The sequence below is a fragment of the Neolamprologus brichardi genome, chromosome 3 (assembly GCF_056152115.1).
Source record: "Neolamprologus brichardi isolate AB-2024 chromosome 3, ASM5615211v1, whole genome shotgun sequence".
Lineage (NCBI taxonomy): Eukaryota > Metazoa > Chordata > Actinopteri > Cichliformes > Cichlidae > Neolamprologus > Neolamprologus brichardi.
In genome coordinates, this window is record NC_142106.1 from 16,710,491 (window position 1) to 16,726,771 (window position 16,281).

The following is a 16,281-nucleotide window of genomic DNA, read 5'->3' on the forward strand; positions in this document are numbered from 1 at the left end:
TCATGCATTTCTCCCAAATGTTTGATTTAAAAATACACTTACATTAGCGCCGCTAACAGGGTCTATTTAAGGATATTGTTGTGGTTGGACTGTTGACTTAGCCCTGTTTTATAATAGTAAAAAAAAAACTGAAACAGTTCCAAACATTTTAGTATATTATACTTGTAAAATCATGTATATCTCTCGTTTGAAGCCAAATTCAATTCTTGTCTTCATTTGTTGGTACAACAGGAACATGACAGTTTTCCTGCCCTATGCAGAAACAGCAGAGGTAACACCAAACAGTTGGGAAAGTTAAACCAGACCACATACACAAACACTGAACACAGGACGGTTCTGCTGACTAGATTTGAGATGTTGAGAGCATTAAATACAAGTATCCCAACAACCCATAGCCACACAGCACAGGTTATAGCCGTGACGGTGTAGAAAGCTCTCAGCTTTGTTTGGTCAACCGTCTCCCTTTCCCCACCCGCTTCCCCTGGCCCTGGGCGAATCAACACACAGAGAACAGAGAGGCTGCAGAAAGATATAGTTATTATGGAGGGAGCCAAAATGCAGAACAATGGGGCAAATCTATAGTTAGGAGGTATTAAAACTATAACACATGTCAGTCCTAAGCTCAGCATCCAAACACAGCCGATGGTGATGTTTCTTATCTTGACCCCACGGGTATTTCGTAGACTCATGTAGGTGATGGGGTGAACAACAGCCAGGTAACGCTCTACACAGGTCAGGAGGTGGAAAAATATCTCTCCATAATAAGCAATATTAGAAGCGTATGATCCTACTGTCGCACTCACTAAGTGATTAGTGTACGTGCCACAATACATGACCAAACACCCCAAGACCCAGATCAGATTCATAGCAGCCATGTGGTAGGTGAAGATGTCAGAGTGGCTTGCTGTTTTAAATGAGCGCTGCTGCCGCCATCTTTGGTGACCCACATAAAAGACAAGGACACAGACAGTGAGGAGAAGGATGATTTTCACCGCATAGTAGGGAATCAATTGGGATGACTTTATGGGGCAGAAATAGTCCAGAAGATAGTTGGAGGTGGAGTTAAGTGACATTTCTGTTGTATGATGTAGGTCTGATGCATGAGAGAAAAAAAAAGAATTAGAAGGACAGACAGTTAAAATTAATCTTATTAAAATAAGACGAGTTAGTGTAGTTTTGGGAGCAAAAGTGTGAGTGGTACCTGAAATATTTTTATACAGGATTTTTCTTTAATCAACAAATACTTTGAAATAAAATTTTAAAAAAATCACAGGGTGTTGGTCGTGTATAATATCATACTGTAAAACTTGTGGAGTGTAAAAACAAACAATTGATCATTATCCTCCGTCATCCAAAAATTCATCAAATTGTGGATTAGTCTGCACTGGGAGGGAAAACAATCAGAGCAAACATCTATATCTTCTATATATGGTATAAAAAGTTTCATCTCTCAGTGCATATTAATATGTTCAAATGCAAAACACATTGTGCCACTTATCCTTGATCCTTTATCTATGATCTAATCCTGTAATCCCAATCAATGTTCTCATATTTATGTATTCTACAAACAGTGATTTCTTCATTAAACCATAGCGCTGTAAGTTGGACCAAAACAAAACGAGTAATCGTAAGAAGAATAAAACAGAAAATGGGTTTCAAAATAATCACTGAATTACCTTTTGCAACACTATTAATTACAAGTTTAACGAGAGATAACATTAATATATAATAACTACAGATTGATACACTTTAACCTCAGTGGCATCACGTTAAAAAGATAAGTAACAGCTCAAATATTTATGAAACAAACATTTAAAAATGAATTTGTTGCTAAATTATAAGATATTAAAGAGCACCTTTTTGGTTAAATTGTTTCCTCTGGTTTGCGTCTCCAAACTGACGTCTGCTCTTCACTTTAAATATGCACTGATGCTTCTGCCGGTGCTCAGGTTGCTCACAGTTCACACAGCAGCTGAACTATGTCGGCTTTTTGTATGACTCAATTAGTAGCACTCGCTTTAAATTACAGCAGCAAATTCTACTTCAGCATTTGGGTCGTAATGCTGTATTCTAGGGTACGTCTGTATTTTCTAACCACCATGGACACTTTATGTACCAAAATTATATATTTTTATTTTCACCCCAAAAATTCTCCAAAGTTTCTCTGATAAACCTCGTCATTCTGTTTTCAAAATGTGTGCAGTAAAGGCTTAAACTATAAAATAAATTGCTTAAAACATGTGCTGGTCAAATCAATGCATTTTTCATCCAGGGAGCAACAGCAGAGAATAAAAGCACTAATGACATAGGTGCAGACTATGTTCTTAAACAGTTTATTTTCATTCAGCTTATCAAGGGGGCTCTCTACTACAAAAAGGTATTGCGAAAAAATAGAAATTTTAAATTTTTTAATTTTAGTTCAATTGAGCCCAATAGACCACGGTACACATTAATTAATCATGACAACTATAGGCTGATTCCTACTCAGTTTTACAAACATATATGTAAAAAAAACATGTATTGATAAGGGAACAAAGTTTAATTTACCAACAAATCTAATCATCATAGAGAAAATATCATAAACAAAAGCAAATGGTTTGCCATATTACAAAATCTGAATGTGAATGAGAAATATATAGAAACTATAACTAATTCTGCAAAAGGTTATACTATGAACAATTATTGCTTAATTTACTTTTTCTCATGTATATATGTAGTAAAAGTACAGCTTAAAACTTCACAGGATCTAACAGCACTACAGCCTGCCTGGATTATCTCTGGTGATTCTTTATTAAGTGAAGGTTCTGTCCTATTAGTTTAAGGTCAGGAATACTATAGAGATTAACTGAATAATAACTTTCTGCCAGACTTTGCATGAACATACACTTTAATTTTGAAAATATACAACTGGACAACTTATATAATAAAATGTATATACAAGCACACAAAGCACAAACAAGCATTGTACAAACAATAAAGATGATTTGTGTTGTCGTTTGCATGGCCAGCAGTCATTGTTTTGTCTGTGACCTGAAAACTTTTAAAGGACAAATCATTTAGTCTGTTTTGCATTTTTCCCCAATTCAAACGAGCATGAAAGTAATGTGGTTAATGCTACTTCAATCCAGAACCCTTTTCAAAAGTTAACCAAACTATGAGAGCTGAGCATGTCTGTGATGTCACCTCTAGTAATAAGAAGTGATGAACCCAACATGTATCTCATAATCACTTTCTTTTGTGTGCAGCTGATAAAATTTAGAATCTCATTCCCCAAAAGTTAGTTTTATATATAATGTGTTCAGCTGCATTTTCACTCATTGATAACACCCAAATATTGGATTTAAAAACACATTGATATTAACCCTTTAAGACCTACCATAGAACCAAGTCGGCCAGAGCTTATATTATATTTTTACATGCTGTAGTGCCATTTTTGGGAGCATTTCAAGTTGCTATACATCAATACAACCATTATAGCCTAGATTTTAATAATATGTCTGCATTAAGTGCATAGTAATTACATAAATTGCAAAAAAGTGCAATAAACTACAAAAAAAATTGAAAATCGTTTTTGTTTTTTTAACATATATTTCTAGTTAGAGAAATTTAAGAGGCTTATCCCTCAAAACTGTAAATACAAAAAAGTTGCACAAAATAGTTTCCCACCACAGGAAATTTATTTTGAGTGTCTTCATAGTTTTTATTTTTGAAATACACTAATTTTTATATACTGCAGGAAAAATGAAAATAAATATTATAGTGCAAATTTGCAAAAAAGCAGCATATGCATCAAAATAAACTATTTCCAGCAGTGCAATATGAGTCCTAAGCATCCCAGAAACGACACAGAAAGTCATAAAGTCAAACATAACTTTTAAAAACACCAGTATAGGCTCATGTCAAACTTTTTCTGTCTTTTTCTGTCATTTAATGGTCGGGCATTGTACAGCTACAAGCATTTCACCCCCATGTCATACTGTGTATGGTTGTGTGTGTGTGACAAATAAAATTTGAATTTGAATGTGGCCCTGATGGTAAAAAAAAACTACATTTCCGCAAAATGACGTCACTTCCGGTTTCGGGCATGCAAAAGTTCGCGCTGATGTCTATTCCAACCCAGGAAGTGTTATGAACAGCTGATGGGATCGGCAAAGTGTGTTTCTGGAATATTATGTTTTTGTTGCTGCAAGTGCTTTTTATGCAGTTTTTGCAAAGCTATATGTGGAAGGAAACTGTGACCTAGGACAAGCTGATGGCATAAGATGTAAGTACAACTCCTCCGGTTTCATATGCAAAAAAAAAAATTATTGTGCTAGCTTACGTGGTTCCGGTTATACAGGGATTTAAAAATAGTTACGCAAAACGGAGCGTGCCCTTTCCAGCTTTAAAGGGTTAACACTGCTTTGGCAAATGTAGAACTGCTGTTTGCGTGCTTCTTTAAAAAATCCCCAAAAGATAAAAGACAGCTCTGTTAAATATGAATAATGCCATAAAAACCAATTTGACCATTATTATCTTTTGGAATAAGAAAAAGGGTAAGTTTAATAACTATCTATGATCCAATGTGGATGTTTCATTTTTCTGTGACAAAAAGAGAAGAAAACATTTTTCAAAGCCTGAAACTTTTCACTTACAATGCTTTTCAGATAAACATCCAGCTAAGACTTATTAGCCAGTGTCTTTAGTTTCTTGATATTCTTGAATCTGTTTCTAGATCAATGACTGTATAAAAGATGGACAACGCGACACCGCCTCCTGCCATTGTGCAAAAATGAAGCCAAAATATCCTGCTTGTGGAGGCTGCCATCTTGCATTTTTGGAGCCAGAGGGCCTTTCTCAATATGCGTACTTGTGCGTACTTGCGTTCTCGTGTACTCGTGATACGTCATCAGTCGGAGACCAAGTACTGTTCCAATTCGAAGTACGCATCAAGCCGAGAATGCGAAAAAGTCCTGGATGCGTTCTCGCTCCGCCCGTTTTATCGAGCATGCATCGGTGGTGACTTGTGTGGACTTGGTACAGCTAAATATCCCAGAATGCATTCCGTCCAAAACTCAAACGCAGCAATGGTGGACGAGCGGGGCTAAAAACTTTTAAATATTACTCTTTCTGGGTCACAAAATAAACTTTTAAGTTCTTTTCAAGCGAGAATGTAGTTGTGTAAACTTCAAATATCTGCTCGATTTATCAAGATATCATATATTTCCAAACGAGCTCCGACGTTTTCGGAGACGTTTGTGACCCGCCAGCTCCATAGCAGACAGCGAGGTCGAGGATTATTACAGCCGGCGAGAACAGCGGACTCCTGGCACATCGTTTTCAACACCCCCCCCCCCCCCCCCCCCCCCCCGCGGTCTTTTCGCTACTCAGGTTAAACAAACCCCAAACCCCAGTAGCTGTCTATTGTATTGAGTGTCCACTAAAATAAAAATAAAAGCGTTCTAACATCTCACCTGCTTGCTTTTATTAAGGTATGTACACGTATGTACATGTACACTATTTTTATTAATAGAGATTTCACTACTGAGGTTAAACATGATATATAAGTCACTTAGATCACTTCTAAATGTTTGGTTTATTTCAGTGTTTTATTTGTTCCTGAGTAAATCAGTCTGGTTGTGATTAAAGTTAAGCATACGCAATGTATTGGGGGTTTGTTGCTAGCTAGTTAGCGATGCTACACACCTGTTACTCTAATAGTCTGTGTTATTGAAGGATTCAGCACTCCTTAGGTTTTGTTATCCATTTTTAGACAGCGATGAGATCATCTGCACACTCCACAGAGGCCCAGAGTTACTGTTAATATCAAAAATATAATGCTGTCCTTTGAGATTTTAACATAAGACTGTGAGTGTCATGGATCTAAAACTGTTTAAATCTTCAGAGCCCGCTACAGCCTGGTAACATGGAGACGTTAAAAACAACAGCAGGGTTCAGTAGTGTAGTCTAATTTGTTCTTTTCATTTAATAATAGAGTCCATATTATATCAACAGCTACATTCACCCTGGAGAGAAACTAGTGAGGGAGACCATCAGGACCAAGCTGAGTTTCTGGGTCCAGAGGTTTGGAGAAACTTCTTCCCTTTCTTTCATCACAGCTGTCCTGTTGACCCACTGAGAGAGGCTTCATTTAAGAAACACCAGGAAGACTGAAGCTCATTGCATTGATCAAGCAGGACTCATGATCTTCACCAGCAGCTCCCTCACAGTGAAATCTTCAGCACTCCTCCATAGGCCCGCCCAGGAGATGGATAAACCCAGCATTTCATGAACACTGTGATGAGACCTTTGGTTTGTGTAATGTAATAAATACTCGGATACTCCCCAGAGGCTCCGGATTTTACACAAAGATATTATATTCAGTCTCTGGTTACTGTGGTATGATTAACTCTGAATTGCTTTATGGTAACTAAAACACTATCAGCAAAAACACTGTGAAAGAACTCCAGATCACAAGTTTATAGTTAAACATACAAGTGACGACCTTTGACCTTCATCAGGTTTTATTTAATTGTGTCTTAGAAACTCAAACATGCTCTTCATGCAGCTGAGTACATCAAGTGTTTAAAACTGAAGCTGTGCAGGTCTGAGATCAGCAGCTTTGTGAAACACCAAACTGAGGTCCTGTTAATGCTGATATATAGTGACACAGTTACATGAGTGATTAATCCTTTTTTGTCTTTAACTTTATCAATAAAACAGCTGCAGCTTTCACTACAGCACATTTAACCTTTGTACAGTTTTCATCAGTTCATTTTGCAGTTAACATGTGAACATGTTGGATGATCTGTCTGCTGTCACTGGGTGGTGGAGGTGAAGTTAGGTGACATATCTGCTGTATGATGTAGGTCTGAGGAAAAAAAACAGTTAGAGGGACAGACAGTGGAAGTTCACAGTTATCTTACTAAGATGCATTATAACATATTCTAACATAGAATCCTAATCGTCAACTTGTTATTATATAACCAAACTGAGACAGATGGGAAATTGTATATATGTGAGAGGGAGAGAGAGAGAGCGTAGCACTTGCATAATATCATATTATCAACCTGGCGGAGTATGATTAAAAAGAATAACTAAACAAAAAACAGAGAAAACATATATGTATGATATCAAAAAAAGGTTTTAATCTCTCAATGAATACGAATATTTCAAATACAAACAGATCATGTCTCTTATCCATGACATGACATAGTTCTATAATCCCTTTCCCTTTTTCCTAATAAAAAAACCAGTTATCTTGTCATCAACTAATTTAACTGAACCGACTCACTTAATTTAATCAACAGGTGATTATTGCTGAAAGCTGTAATAAAATCATGATGCTGTACCTGTATTGTTGCAAAGCACAATGAGGCTTTCTAGAGTAATGTAACAAAGAATAAAACAAAAAAGTTTCAAAATATTAATGTTATTAGTCATTAACAGTCAAAGGAGCTTGCAAAGAAAAGTGTCTGGACTTCTTTAAGTTACTTGAAGACGTTTCACCTCTCATCCGAGTAGCTTCTTCAGTTCTAAGGTCAAATGGTGGGGAGTCCCAGATATAACCCTAGTGGGAGTATCCCCCCACAGATGGACAAAAGGACCCCCTGATGATCCTCTAATCGCCTGAGCCAAGGTGTGAAACTGGGTGTGGGTCCCAATCAGCCAGAGTTTCGGGTGAGTTCATTGTGAAACCTGGCCCCACCTTATCATGTGAATTCCTGAGGTCAGATGGCCCAGGGTGTGAGTGGGCGTTAAGGCGTCTGGGAAGGGAACTCAAAACTGGATTATAGATGGCAGAGAGTTGATGTCGTAAACCACCGCCTCTGTTCAAAGATGGTCGCTCACAGTGGACATAGATGGCTTCTTTCTCTCCTCTTTCAAACCATCTGTCCTCTCTGTCCAAAATGTGAACATTGGCATCCTCGAAAGAGTGTCCTTTATCCTTAAGATGCAGATGGACCATCTGCAGACGCCTGAACTTCCACTCACATCCTGGGCCATCTGACTTTAGTAATTCGCATGATAAGGTGAGGCCAGGTTTCACAATGACAAGGATTATCGCAAAGTGTTACTTACAGATGTATGACCTCATCGCATCAAGTAATAACAATTTATGGGCCCAGGATACATACATATAGTTTATAATCACATTGTTTTGTGTGCAGCTGATGAAATAGTCTTGTGGAAGACAAACCCAAAATTTGAAGCACTAAGTCTTAGATGGAATTTCCTCTGCTCCACTTTTCAGTCATCAATAACTCCTAGATACTGGATTTCAAAACATATGAGCATTAGTACTGTTAAATCACACTTCATCAGTGTGGACAAATGCAGGATTACTGATCATCATTATCTTTTTGGGATAAGAAAAGGAAAAGGTTTTATGATCGTGTATGATCCATTTTGTACATTTCATAGCACAAACCTAACAAAGTGGGAAATGCCTTTGTCCAGACCCATCTGTCTGTCCACTTCACCATGAGATGAATAATTGGTCTAGCATCTACATGCCTCCTTTAATTCCCACATCCAGGTAAGACTTGTTTAATGGCTTTAGTTTCTTGATTTTCTTGGATCTCAAGTGTGGTTGGAGTCTTGAAAGGCCCTGTTTTTTGATGGTTATAAAACTGAAATTGTCCCAAATATTTTTAGTATATTCAACTTGTAAAATCATTTAACTCTCTCGGGTGCCCTCAAGTTCAATCTTTGTCTTCATTTGTTGATACAACAGCAACATGAGAGCTTTTCTGCCCTATGCAGATACAGCAGAGGTAACACCAAACAGCTGGGCAAGTTAAACCAGACCAGGTAGGGTAACACTAAACACTTGACAGTGCTGCTCACTAGATTTGTGTTGCTGAGAGCATTACATAAAAACGTCCCAACAACCCATAGCCACACAGCACAGGTTATAGCTATGATGGTGTAGAAAGCTCTCAGCTTTGATTGGTCAACTATCTCCTTTGCTCCGCCTCTTTCCCCTGGCCCTGGACGAATCAGAACACAGAGAACAGAGAAGCTGCAGAAAGATATGATTATGATGTAGGGAGCCAGAAGGGAGAACAATGGGGCAATTCTGTAGTTAGGAGGTGATAAATTTGTAGCACATGTCAGTCCAAAGCTCAGCAGCCAAACACAGCAGATGGTGATGTTTCTGATCCTGACCCCACGGGCATTTCTTAGACTCATGTAGGTGATGGGGTGAACAACAGCCAGGTAACGCTCTACACAGGTCAGGAGGTGGAAAAATATCTCTCCATAATAAGCAACGTTACAAACATATAATCCTACAGTCTCACTCACTAAGTGATTAGTGTATGCACCATAATAGATGAGGAAGCACCCCAAAACCCAGATCAGCTCCATGGCAGCCATGTGGTAGGTGAAGATGTCAGAGTGACTCGCTGTTTTAAAGAAGCGCTGCTGTCGCCATCTTTGGTAGCCCACATAAAAGACGAGGACACAGACAATGAGGAGGAGGAGGATTCTCACTGTATAGTAGGGAATGAATTTGGATGAATTTATGGAGCAGATGCCATCGATAATGTAGTTGGAAGTGGAGTTAAGCAACATATCTGCAGTACAATGTAGGTCTGAGGAGAAGAAAAAATCAGAGGGACAGACGTGTGAAGAAAACGTCAACCAATAATCTGACATAGAATCTTAATTGTCAACCAACTTTTTTAATGAAAAACCAAAATGACATGGGTAGGAAATTGCTTAAACTGGATAAATTATACCCACAAAGCAAAGCGCAATGGCAGTGGGTCTTTTTAGATTAATGTTACAAAGCTTGTTAATTAGCTTTTCAGCACTAATTCAAGACTAATAACAAGTTCACACACACACACACATCTCTCTCTCTCTCTCTCTCTCTCCCTATATATATATATATATACATATATATATATATATATTAGGGGTGCAACGATACTCGTATCGATATTGAACCGTTCGATACAGTGCTTTCGGTTCGGTACGCATATGTATCGAACAATACAAAATTTTTAATTTATTTTATCAACTTTCCTTCTGACGGTGCTGTCTGTGTTTAGCGCTCAGTGGATCTACGCTTGACAGTGCAGCCTAGGCAGAGTAGTTGAACGCAGATTCACTGAGTGCAGGGCAAGCTAGCGAGACAGAAGTTAAGCTTGTTGCAACATGGCAAATTGAACCTCCCCCACCCTCATTCAGATCTGGCGTTTGGAACTATTTTGGTCTTCATGTGACGGTATGACCCTGAAGGTAAGCGCGTCATGGACAAAAGTAAAACAGTATGTTGGATGTGCCACGCAATGCTCAATTACATTGGTGGGAACTAGTGTGTTAGCGCAGTTAGCTCTTTAACGTGTTGACGCCGTCCAGCCCCACGCACGGGGCGATCCGCGGTAGCTCGTTAACGGAGATTTGCCGTGTTGTGGCGTTAACGTCATTTCAACGAGATTAACGCTGACAGCACTAGTGGGAACACAACGAATATGACTGCACATTTACGCCGACATCATCCTAGTGCAAAGACAAGTGGAAGCAGACAAAAACAACAAGCACGCATGCTACAAACTTTACCCGAGTCATTTAGACAGCCGTTAGCACATGATTCTCCTTATGGGGACCTGATATGTTTAATATGCTGCTGAGAATATAGCCCAGAAGAAGCGTATAGTATAGCTTTTATTTTGGAAAGAGCCATTTCTCTGTAATAAACTCTCTTTTCCAAAGATGAGTGATTTCTCGATCAGATATATTTAGTTTTTTATTACTTTGTTGTTTCAGCAACATTAAATTTAAAAACTGTACTTTTGAGTTAAAATATATATTTATAATTTTAATAAATGACAAATTAAAAAGGCATGAACATTTTTTCTGTATCGAAAAAATATCGAACCGTGACACCAAAGTATCAAACCGAACCGTGAATTTTGTGTATCGTTGCACCCCTAATAGATATATATATATATATATGCACTTTAATCTCAGTGCCATCATGGTAAAATGATTCAAAGCAGTGCAAGCATTAATGAAAAAATAAGTATTTAAAAATTAAAGTGTCAGTATATTATAAGTTATTAAAGATCACCTTTTTAAGTTGGATTGTTTCCTCTGGTTCACCTCTTCAAACTCACCAACTGCTCCTCACTCAAAATGTGCACTGATGCTTCTGCCAGTGTTTAGGTTGCTCACAGTTCAAACAGCAGCTAAACAATGGGAGCTTTTTGCATGACTCTATGGGTGGTTACCATAAATCACAGAAGCAAACAATACTTCAGCATTTGGGTAACAATGCAGTTTTTCTACAGTACATCTGTATTTTCTAACCATTATGGATAGTTCAGGTACCAAATGTTTTTCATCTGACAGAAAACAGCATAAAGTGTATGATTATCAAGTAATAAAAAGTGGGGAAAGTTTTTTTTAAACATTGTTAATGTCAGTGTTTTATTCTATCAATCAATTACATCTGACAGTATTCAAATGGCTTTTAATGTAAGACAGGTGTTCATTCAAATTAAGCAGTGCCATACCCCCTGTGTGTGATGGGATCTGATTCACAGTATGTGTGAGATGATTTTAGTATGCATAATGTTAGCTTCCATTAGCAGAGTTAACCTTTATAGAGATTGCAGCCCATAATACTGTGATTTAATGTATACACTGTAAGTGACCATTAATAATTAATACTTGTTTTATTTTGTTTTATTTATCCACGACACCTTAAAGGCCGTCTGTAAAAATATTGTCGGACATAAGCTCTCCATCAGAAGAAAGTATTATGATAAAATTGAAATTGAACGTAAGCCATCAGGACCACAGTGCAGATTCATTTGTGTTGTACATAAACATGATAACAACCATAGACTGATTCCTACACATTTTTATTAACATAAATATAAATAAAGAATGTCAACAAACCTAATCAACATAGTCAGCAAAACATGTCATAAACGGACACAAATTATTTTCCATATTACAAAATTAGAATGTGAAGAGAAATATATAGGAGCTCCATCGCATAAATTCTCTAAAAGGTTCAATGAACAATTGATGCTTACTTAATTTTTCCCATGTATGTTTGCTTACAGTACAGCTAAAAATGCCTATAGGATCTGAATGGACAGCATCCTGCCTCAGGGGCGACTCTAGGATCAAACATTTAATGGGGCTCAGCTTCCAATCATAATGTCAGCAGTTCCTTGTCTTTACTATTAATGTAATATGCTGTTTGCAAATGTAATCAGCCTTTTTCACATTTGCAAACCTCAATTCAGTTGGATAAACATTACATCGTTACCCTCAAAAGAAACCTAATTAACTGGATGACCTTGTCCCGATTCTTTTATTTGAGGTTGAGAACAAACAACCAATGGTCCAGATGGGTTCAATTAAAACAATGATTTATTGAACACACGTGTGGGGAGATGTACACTGGGGCATCATCAGCATAGATCTCCGCTAGAAAGCACACTTCAAACTGATTTAGTATGTCAGGGTTCAGCCCCTTCTTGTGTCAGCAGATAACATAACATGCATCAGTTACAGTTAGTGACAGTTAGATATATTTCCATTGTGAACAACCTTTTAACATACTTAAAGAGGTGTCTCAACCGTCTTACACTCCAGGTGCTTCCTGTTGATCTGTTCCGCTAATGCTCGTCTCCAGAACATCCTGAGTACACCCTGTACTAAACTGTTGCTGTGCAGGCACATATGCAGTTGCAAGCAAAATGTCTCTTACCCCTGACCTAGAAATTAATCTAACTGTTCTCTGTGTCTGTAAGCGTGTTTGCATTGACCTTTCTGCACTCTAAGCCACTTCTCACAATATGTCAGTCTGGACAGAAGCTTATGACCCTCAAAAGACTGAGTGCCAACTCTCATGAGCACATTTGCATGAAAATGATTATAACTACTTATTTAATAAAAGTTTTCACAAAATGCTACTAATAAAAGCCATGTTAATATTAATGTATTTTCCACAACCTATATTAATGTCTAATAATAATCCAGAGTAAATAATCAGAGATTTCAATCTAATCCACCCGTTTTAGGGTTGAGCCTTTAGCAGTCAAACCCAAGGCAAAGGGTAAGATAAGAAGAGAAATATGCATTAAGATGGTCCACCAAGTCATCAATCACTTAATCAGTACAGACAATAGAAAATCACCCTGCCACTCCACAGACCTTCACATGAAGGAAACTGGTAATAAGGTTATTTCATATGCAATGTTTCAATTCATCCAAACACACCTTTTATTATGAAATAAATAGTATATTCTATATTGTTTTAAGTTAACGTTCTTTGATGCTACTTATAGAACAAATAAAAATAAGCAGACACTTTATAAGTCACACAAACACCCCTGCATTATTGTAACAGTATGACCTTTTAATATATGTGTCCTGAAATGACCTCTTCATCTACTTTCTACCAGAACAACAAACGTTGTGTTAGCGTTTTTGCACAAGCTTTGAACCCTGCGGCTTTTAGTCAGGTGCAGCTTTTCTATGGATTGTCCATGATTTTGTCATATCTTAAGAGGATTTGTTTTGTTTGTTCCGCTGTTGTACGGCACTACGTTGCCTGGCGGAAGGATCGGGGTTCAAGAGTGGTATGTTGGTCACATGTCTGTCCGCCAGGCAACGTAGTGCCATACGAAGTAGCGCGAAAAACAAACTTCAAAGTAGCGCTACGCGTGGATGACGAGCGGCGATAAACTTGTGAAAAGCAAGTTATGCTCAACTCCACCGGTGGATTCTGACAGCGTGGAAAAGTGTGAAAACATCCATGATCACCAACGGATTTCGAAGGGCTGGACTGCTGCATGATAGAGAGCAGGACACCGCCACGGCCCTTCAGAGGGTGTTCGACTCTGACACTGACAACGAGGATTTGTTTGGTTTTGAAAGTGACAACGAAGGAAAGAAGCTGAGAGTGGATGACGAAGCCATCCTGAGCCTGTTCGTTTCCGACACTGGAGAAGAGGACTTTGGTGGTTTTAGTGCGCAGGAAGAAGAGAAAGATGGTGGTGAATGACTGACTTTTCTTCTTGTTAAAGTCGTGTCACTGCACCTGAGCCTAAAAGGTAGGCCGAATCTATTTTTCTTTAATGTTATACTACATTTGTTACTCGTTTATGAAGCACAGTACATGTTTCGTACTTGTAATTACCGCTACTTGTACATATACCTAAAAAGTTATGCAAATATGTACCCGTAACTTGTTTTTCAAAATATTAATAAAAGGGGCGTGTCTCCAAACAGCCATCTCTTTCCTGACAATTCCCTTTGTGCATATTCTCTTACATATGATAAGTCAACATTGAAACACCTGCGGCTTTTAGTCAGGTGCGGCTAATGTATGTACAAAACAGGATTTTCCCCTGATTTTAGCTTGTGCGGCTAATATTCAGGTGTGCTTTGTAGTCCGGGAAATACGGTATTTATTTTTAGCGGTACTCTATTTACAACTAAACTTGCCTGTGGCCTGGATTTACTATGCCTAGCAGGGAAAATTGATACAGTGATTTTAACAATAAGGTGAACCAAAGAATTTGTTCTATTACTTTTCAAGGTTATGAATGCTACAGAGATTAACTGAGGATTTAATGCCAGGCAGGCCTTACATAAGCATAGACTTTAACTTTGATTAGAGTCCTGCTGTGTACAACTTCACACCTTAAAACACATATTGTGTATGCAAACAAACACAAAGCACAAACAAACAATAAAGAGGATTTGTGCTGTCATTTTGCATAGCCAGCAGCCATTATTCTGTATGTGACCTGAAAACCTCCATCCATCCATGTCTGTGATCTCACATCTAGTAATAACAAGTAAAGGACCCAACATATTTCTCATAATCTATGTCTTTTGTATAGAGCTGATTAAAAAGTGCTTCAAATTTCAGGCGTGCATTCCCCATAACTTTGTTTTAGTTGCAATTTTCTCTGCTGCACTTTTGAGTCATCAGCAACATGTAACACAACGCAAATATCTGTGGTGAGATCAAATTCAGTCTTGTTCTTCAGTTGTTGGTACAACTACAACATGAGAGTTTTCCTGCCCTATGCAGATACAGCAGAGGTAACACCAAACTGCTGGGCAAGCTAAGCCAGAGCAGACACATGTACATCAAACACTTGACAGTGCTGCTCACTGGACCTGAGTTTTCAAGGGCACTAAATAATATCACCCCAAGAAACCATACCCACAAAGCACAGGTTATTGCTGTCATGGTGTACAAAGCTCTCTGTTTCGATTTTGCGACCATCTCTTTTTCCCCGCCTCCTTTCCCTGGCCCTGGGCGAATCAGAACACAGAGAACAGAGACGCTGCAGAAAGATATGATTATAATGGAGGGAGCCAGAAGGGAGAACAATGGGGCAGATTTGTAGATAGGACGTAATATGATTGTAACACCCGTCAGTCCAAAGCTCAGCAGCCAAGCACAGCCGATGCTGATGTTTCTGATCCTGACCCCACGGGCATTTCTTAGACTCATGTAGGTGATGGGGTGAACAACAGCCAGATAACGCTCTACACAGGTCAGGAGGTGGAAAAATATCTCTCCACAATAAGCAGCATTACAAACATATAATCCTACAGTCACACTCACTGAGTGATTAGTGTATGCACCATAATAAATGAGCAAGCACCCCAAGACCCAGATCAGCTCCATGGCAGCCATGTGGTAGGTGAAGATGTCAGAGTGGGTTGCTATTTTAATAGAGCGCTGATGCCGCCATCTTTGGTGACCAACATAAAAGACGAGGAAACAGAGACCGAGGAGGAGGATGATTCTCACTGTATAGAAGGGCACGAATTTGGATGAATTTATTTGGCAGATGTCATCCATAATGTAGTTGGAGGTGGAGTTAACTGACATCTCTGCTGTATGATTTAGGTCTGAGGAGAAAAACAGAGAGAGACAATAAACATTAGTATAGGAGCCTAAGAGCAGTTTAATTTGAAATGCATGCTTTTATTTTGATAGTGCAGAAAAAACAGGAAGTTGAGTGAGAGGCGAGTGGAGCCATATTGTTTTTTGACCTCCAAATCTCTTTTTTTTGGGGGGGGGGGAATGGAAAGAGGGACTAACCGGAGTGTCAAGCTAAGGCTGCATTCGCAGGAAACCTACAATTAGAATATTAATAGGTTCAAATACAAAACATATTGGTCGTGTCCAAATTCATGGGCTGCTTCCTCCTGAGGCCGCATTTGTAGACCGATTACATCACAGCGACGCGCCGAAGGCTGTCCAAATTCGTAGACTCCTCCGAATGCAGCCGACAAATGCGT

The 16,281-nt window shown here is 38.5% G+C and overlaps 3 protein-coding genes across 3 annotated transcripts; all 3 read right to left on the reverse strand.

Moving 5' to 3' along the window:
• Positions 1-212: 212 nt before the first annotated feature.
• LOC148103639 (uncharacterized) lies at positions 213-1,073 on the reverse strand. Its single transcript, XM_087839170.1, has one exon. The coding sequence runs from the start codon at positions 1,071-1,073 to the stop codon at positions 213-215; it is 861 nt and encodes a 286-aa protein (XP_087695296.1).
• A 7,624-nt stretch (positions 1,074-8,697) lies between these two features.
• On the reverse strand, positions 8,698-9,558 carry LOC148103640 (uncharacterized). Its single transcript, XM_087839171.1, has one exon. It carries the CDS (start codon positions 9,556-9,558, stop codon positions 8,698-8,700), a length of 861 nt encoding a protein of 286 aa, XP_087695297.1.
• A 5,449-nt stretch (positions 9,559-15,007) lies between these two features.
• LOC148103641 (uncharacterized) lies at positions 15,008-15,868 on the reverse strand. The gene has a single exon (XM_087838169.1). It carries the CDS (start codon positions 15,866-15,868, stop codon positions 15,008-15,010), a length of 861 nt encoding a protein of 286 aa, XP_087694295.1.
• Positions 15,869-16,281: the final 413 nt, after the last annotated feature.

Coding starts and splice junctions, on each gene's coding strand:
- LOC148103639 (XM_087839170.1), bottom strand. CDS start 1,073: ATGTCACTTAACTCCACCTCCAACTATCTTCTGGACTATTTCTGCCCC.
- LOC148103641 (XM_087838169.1), bottom strand. CDS start 15,868: ATGTCAGTTAACTCCACCTCCAACTACATTATGGATGACATCTGCCAA.
- LOC148103640 (XM_087839171.1), bottom strand. CDS start 9,558: ATGTTGCTTAACTCCACTTCCAACTACATTATCGATGGCATCTGCTCC.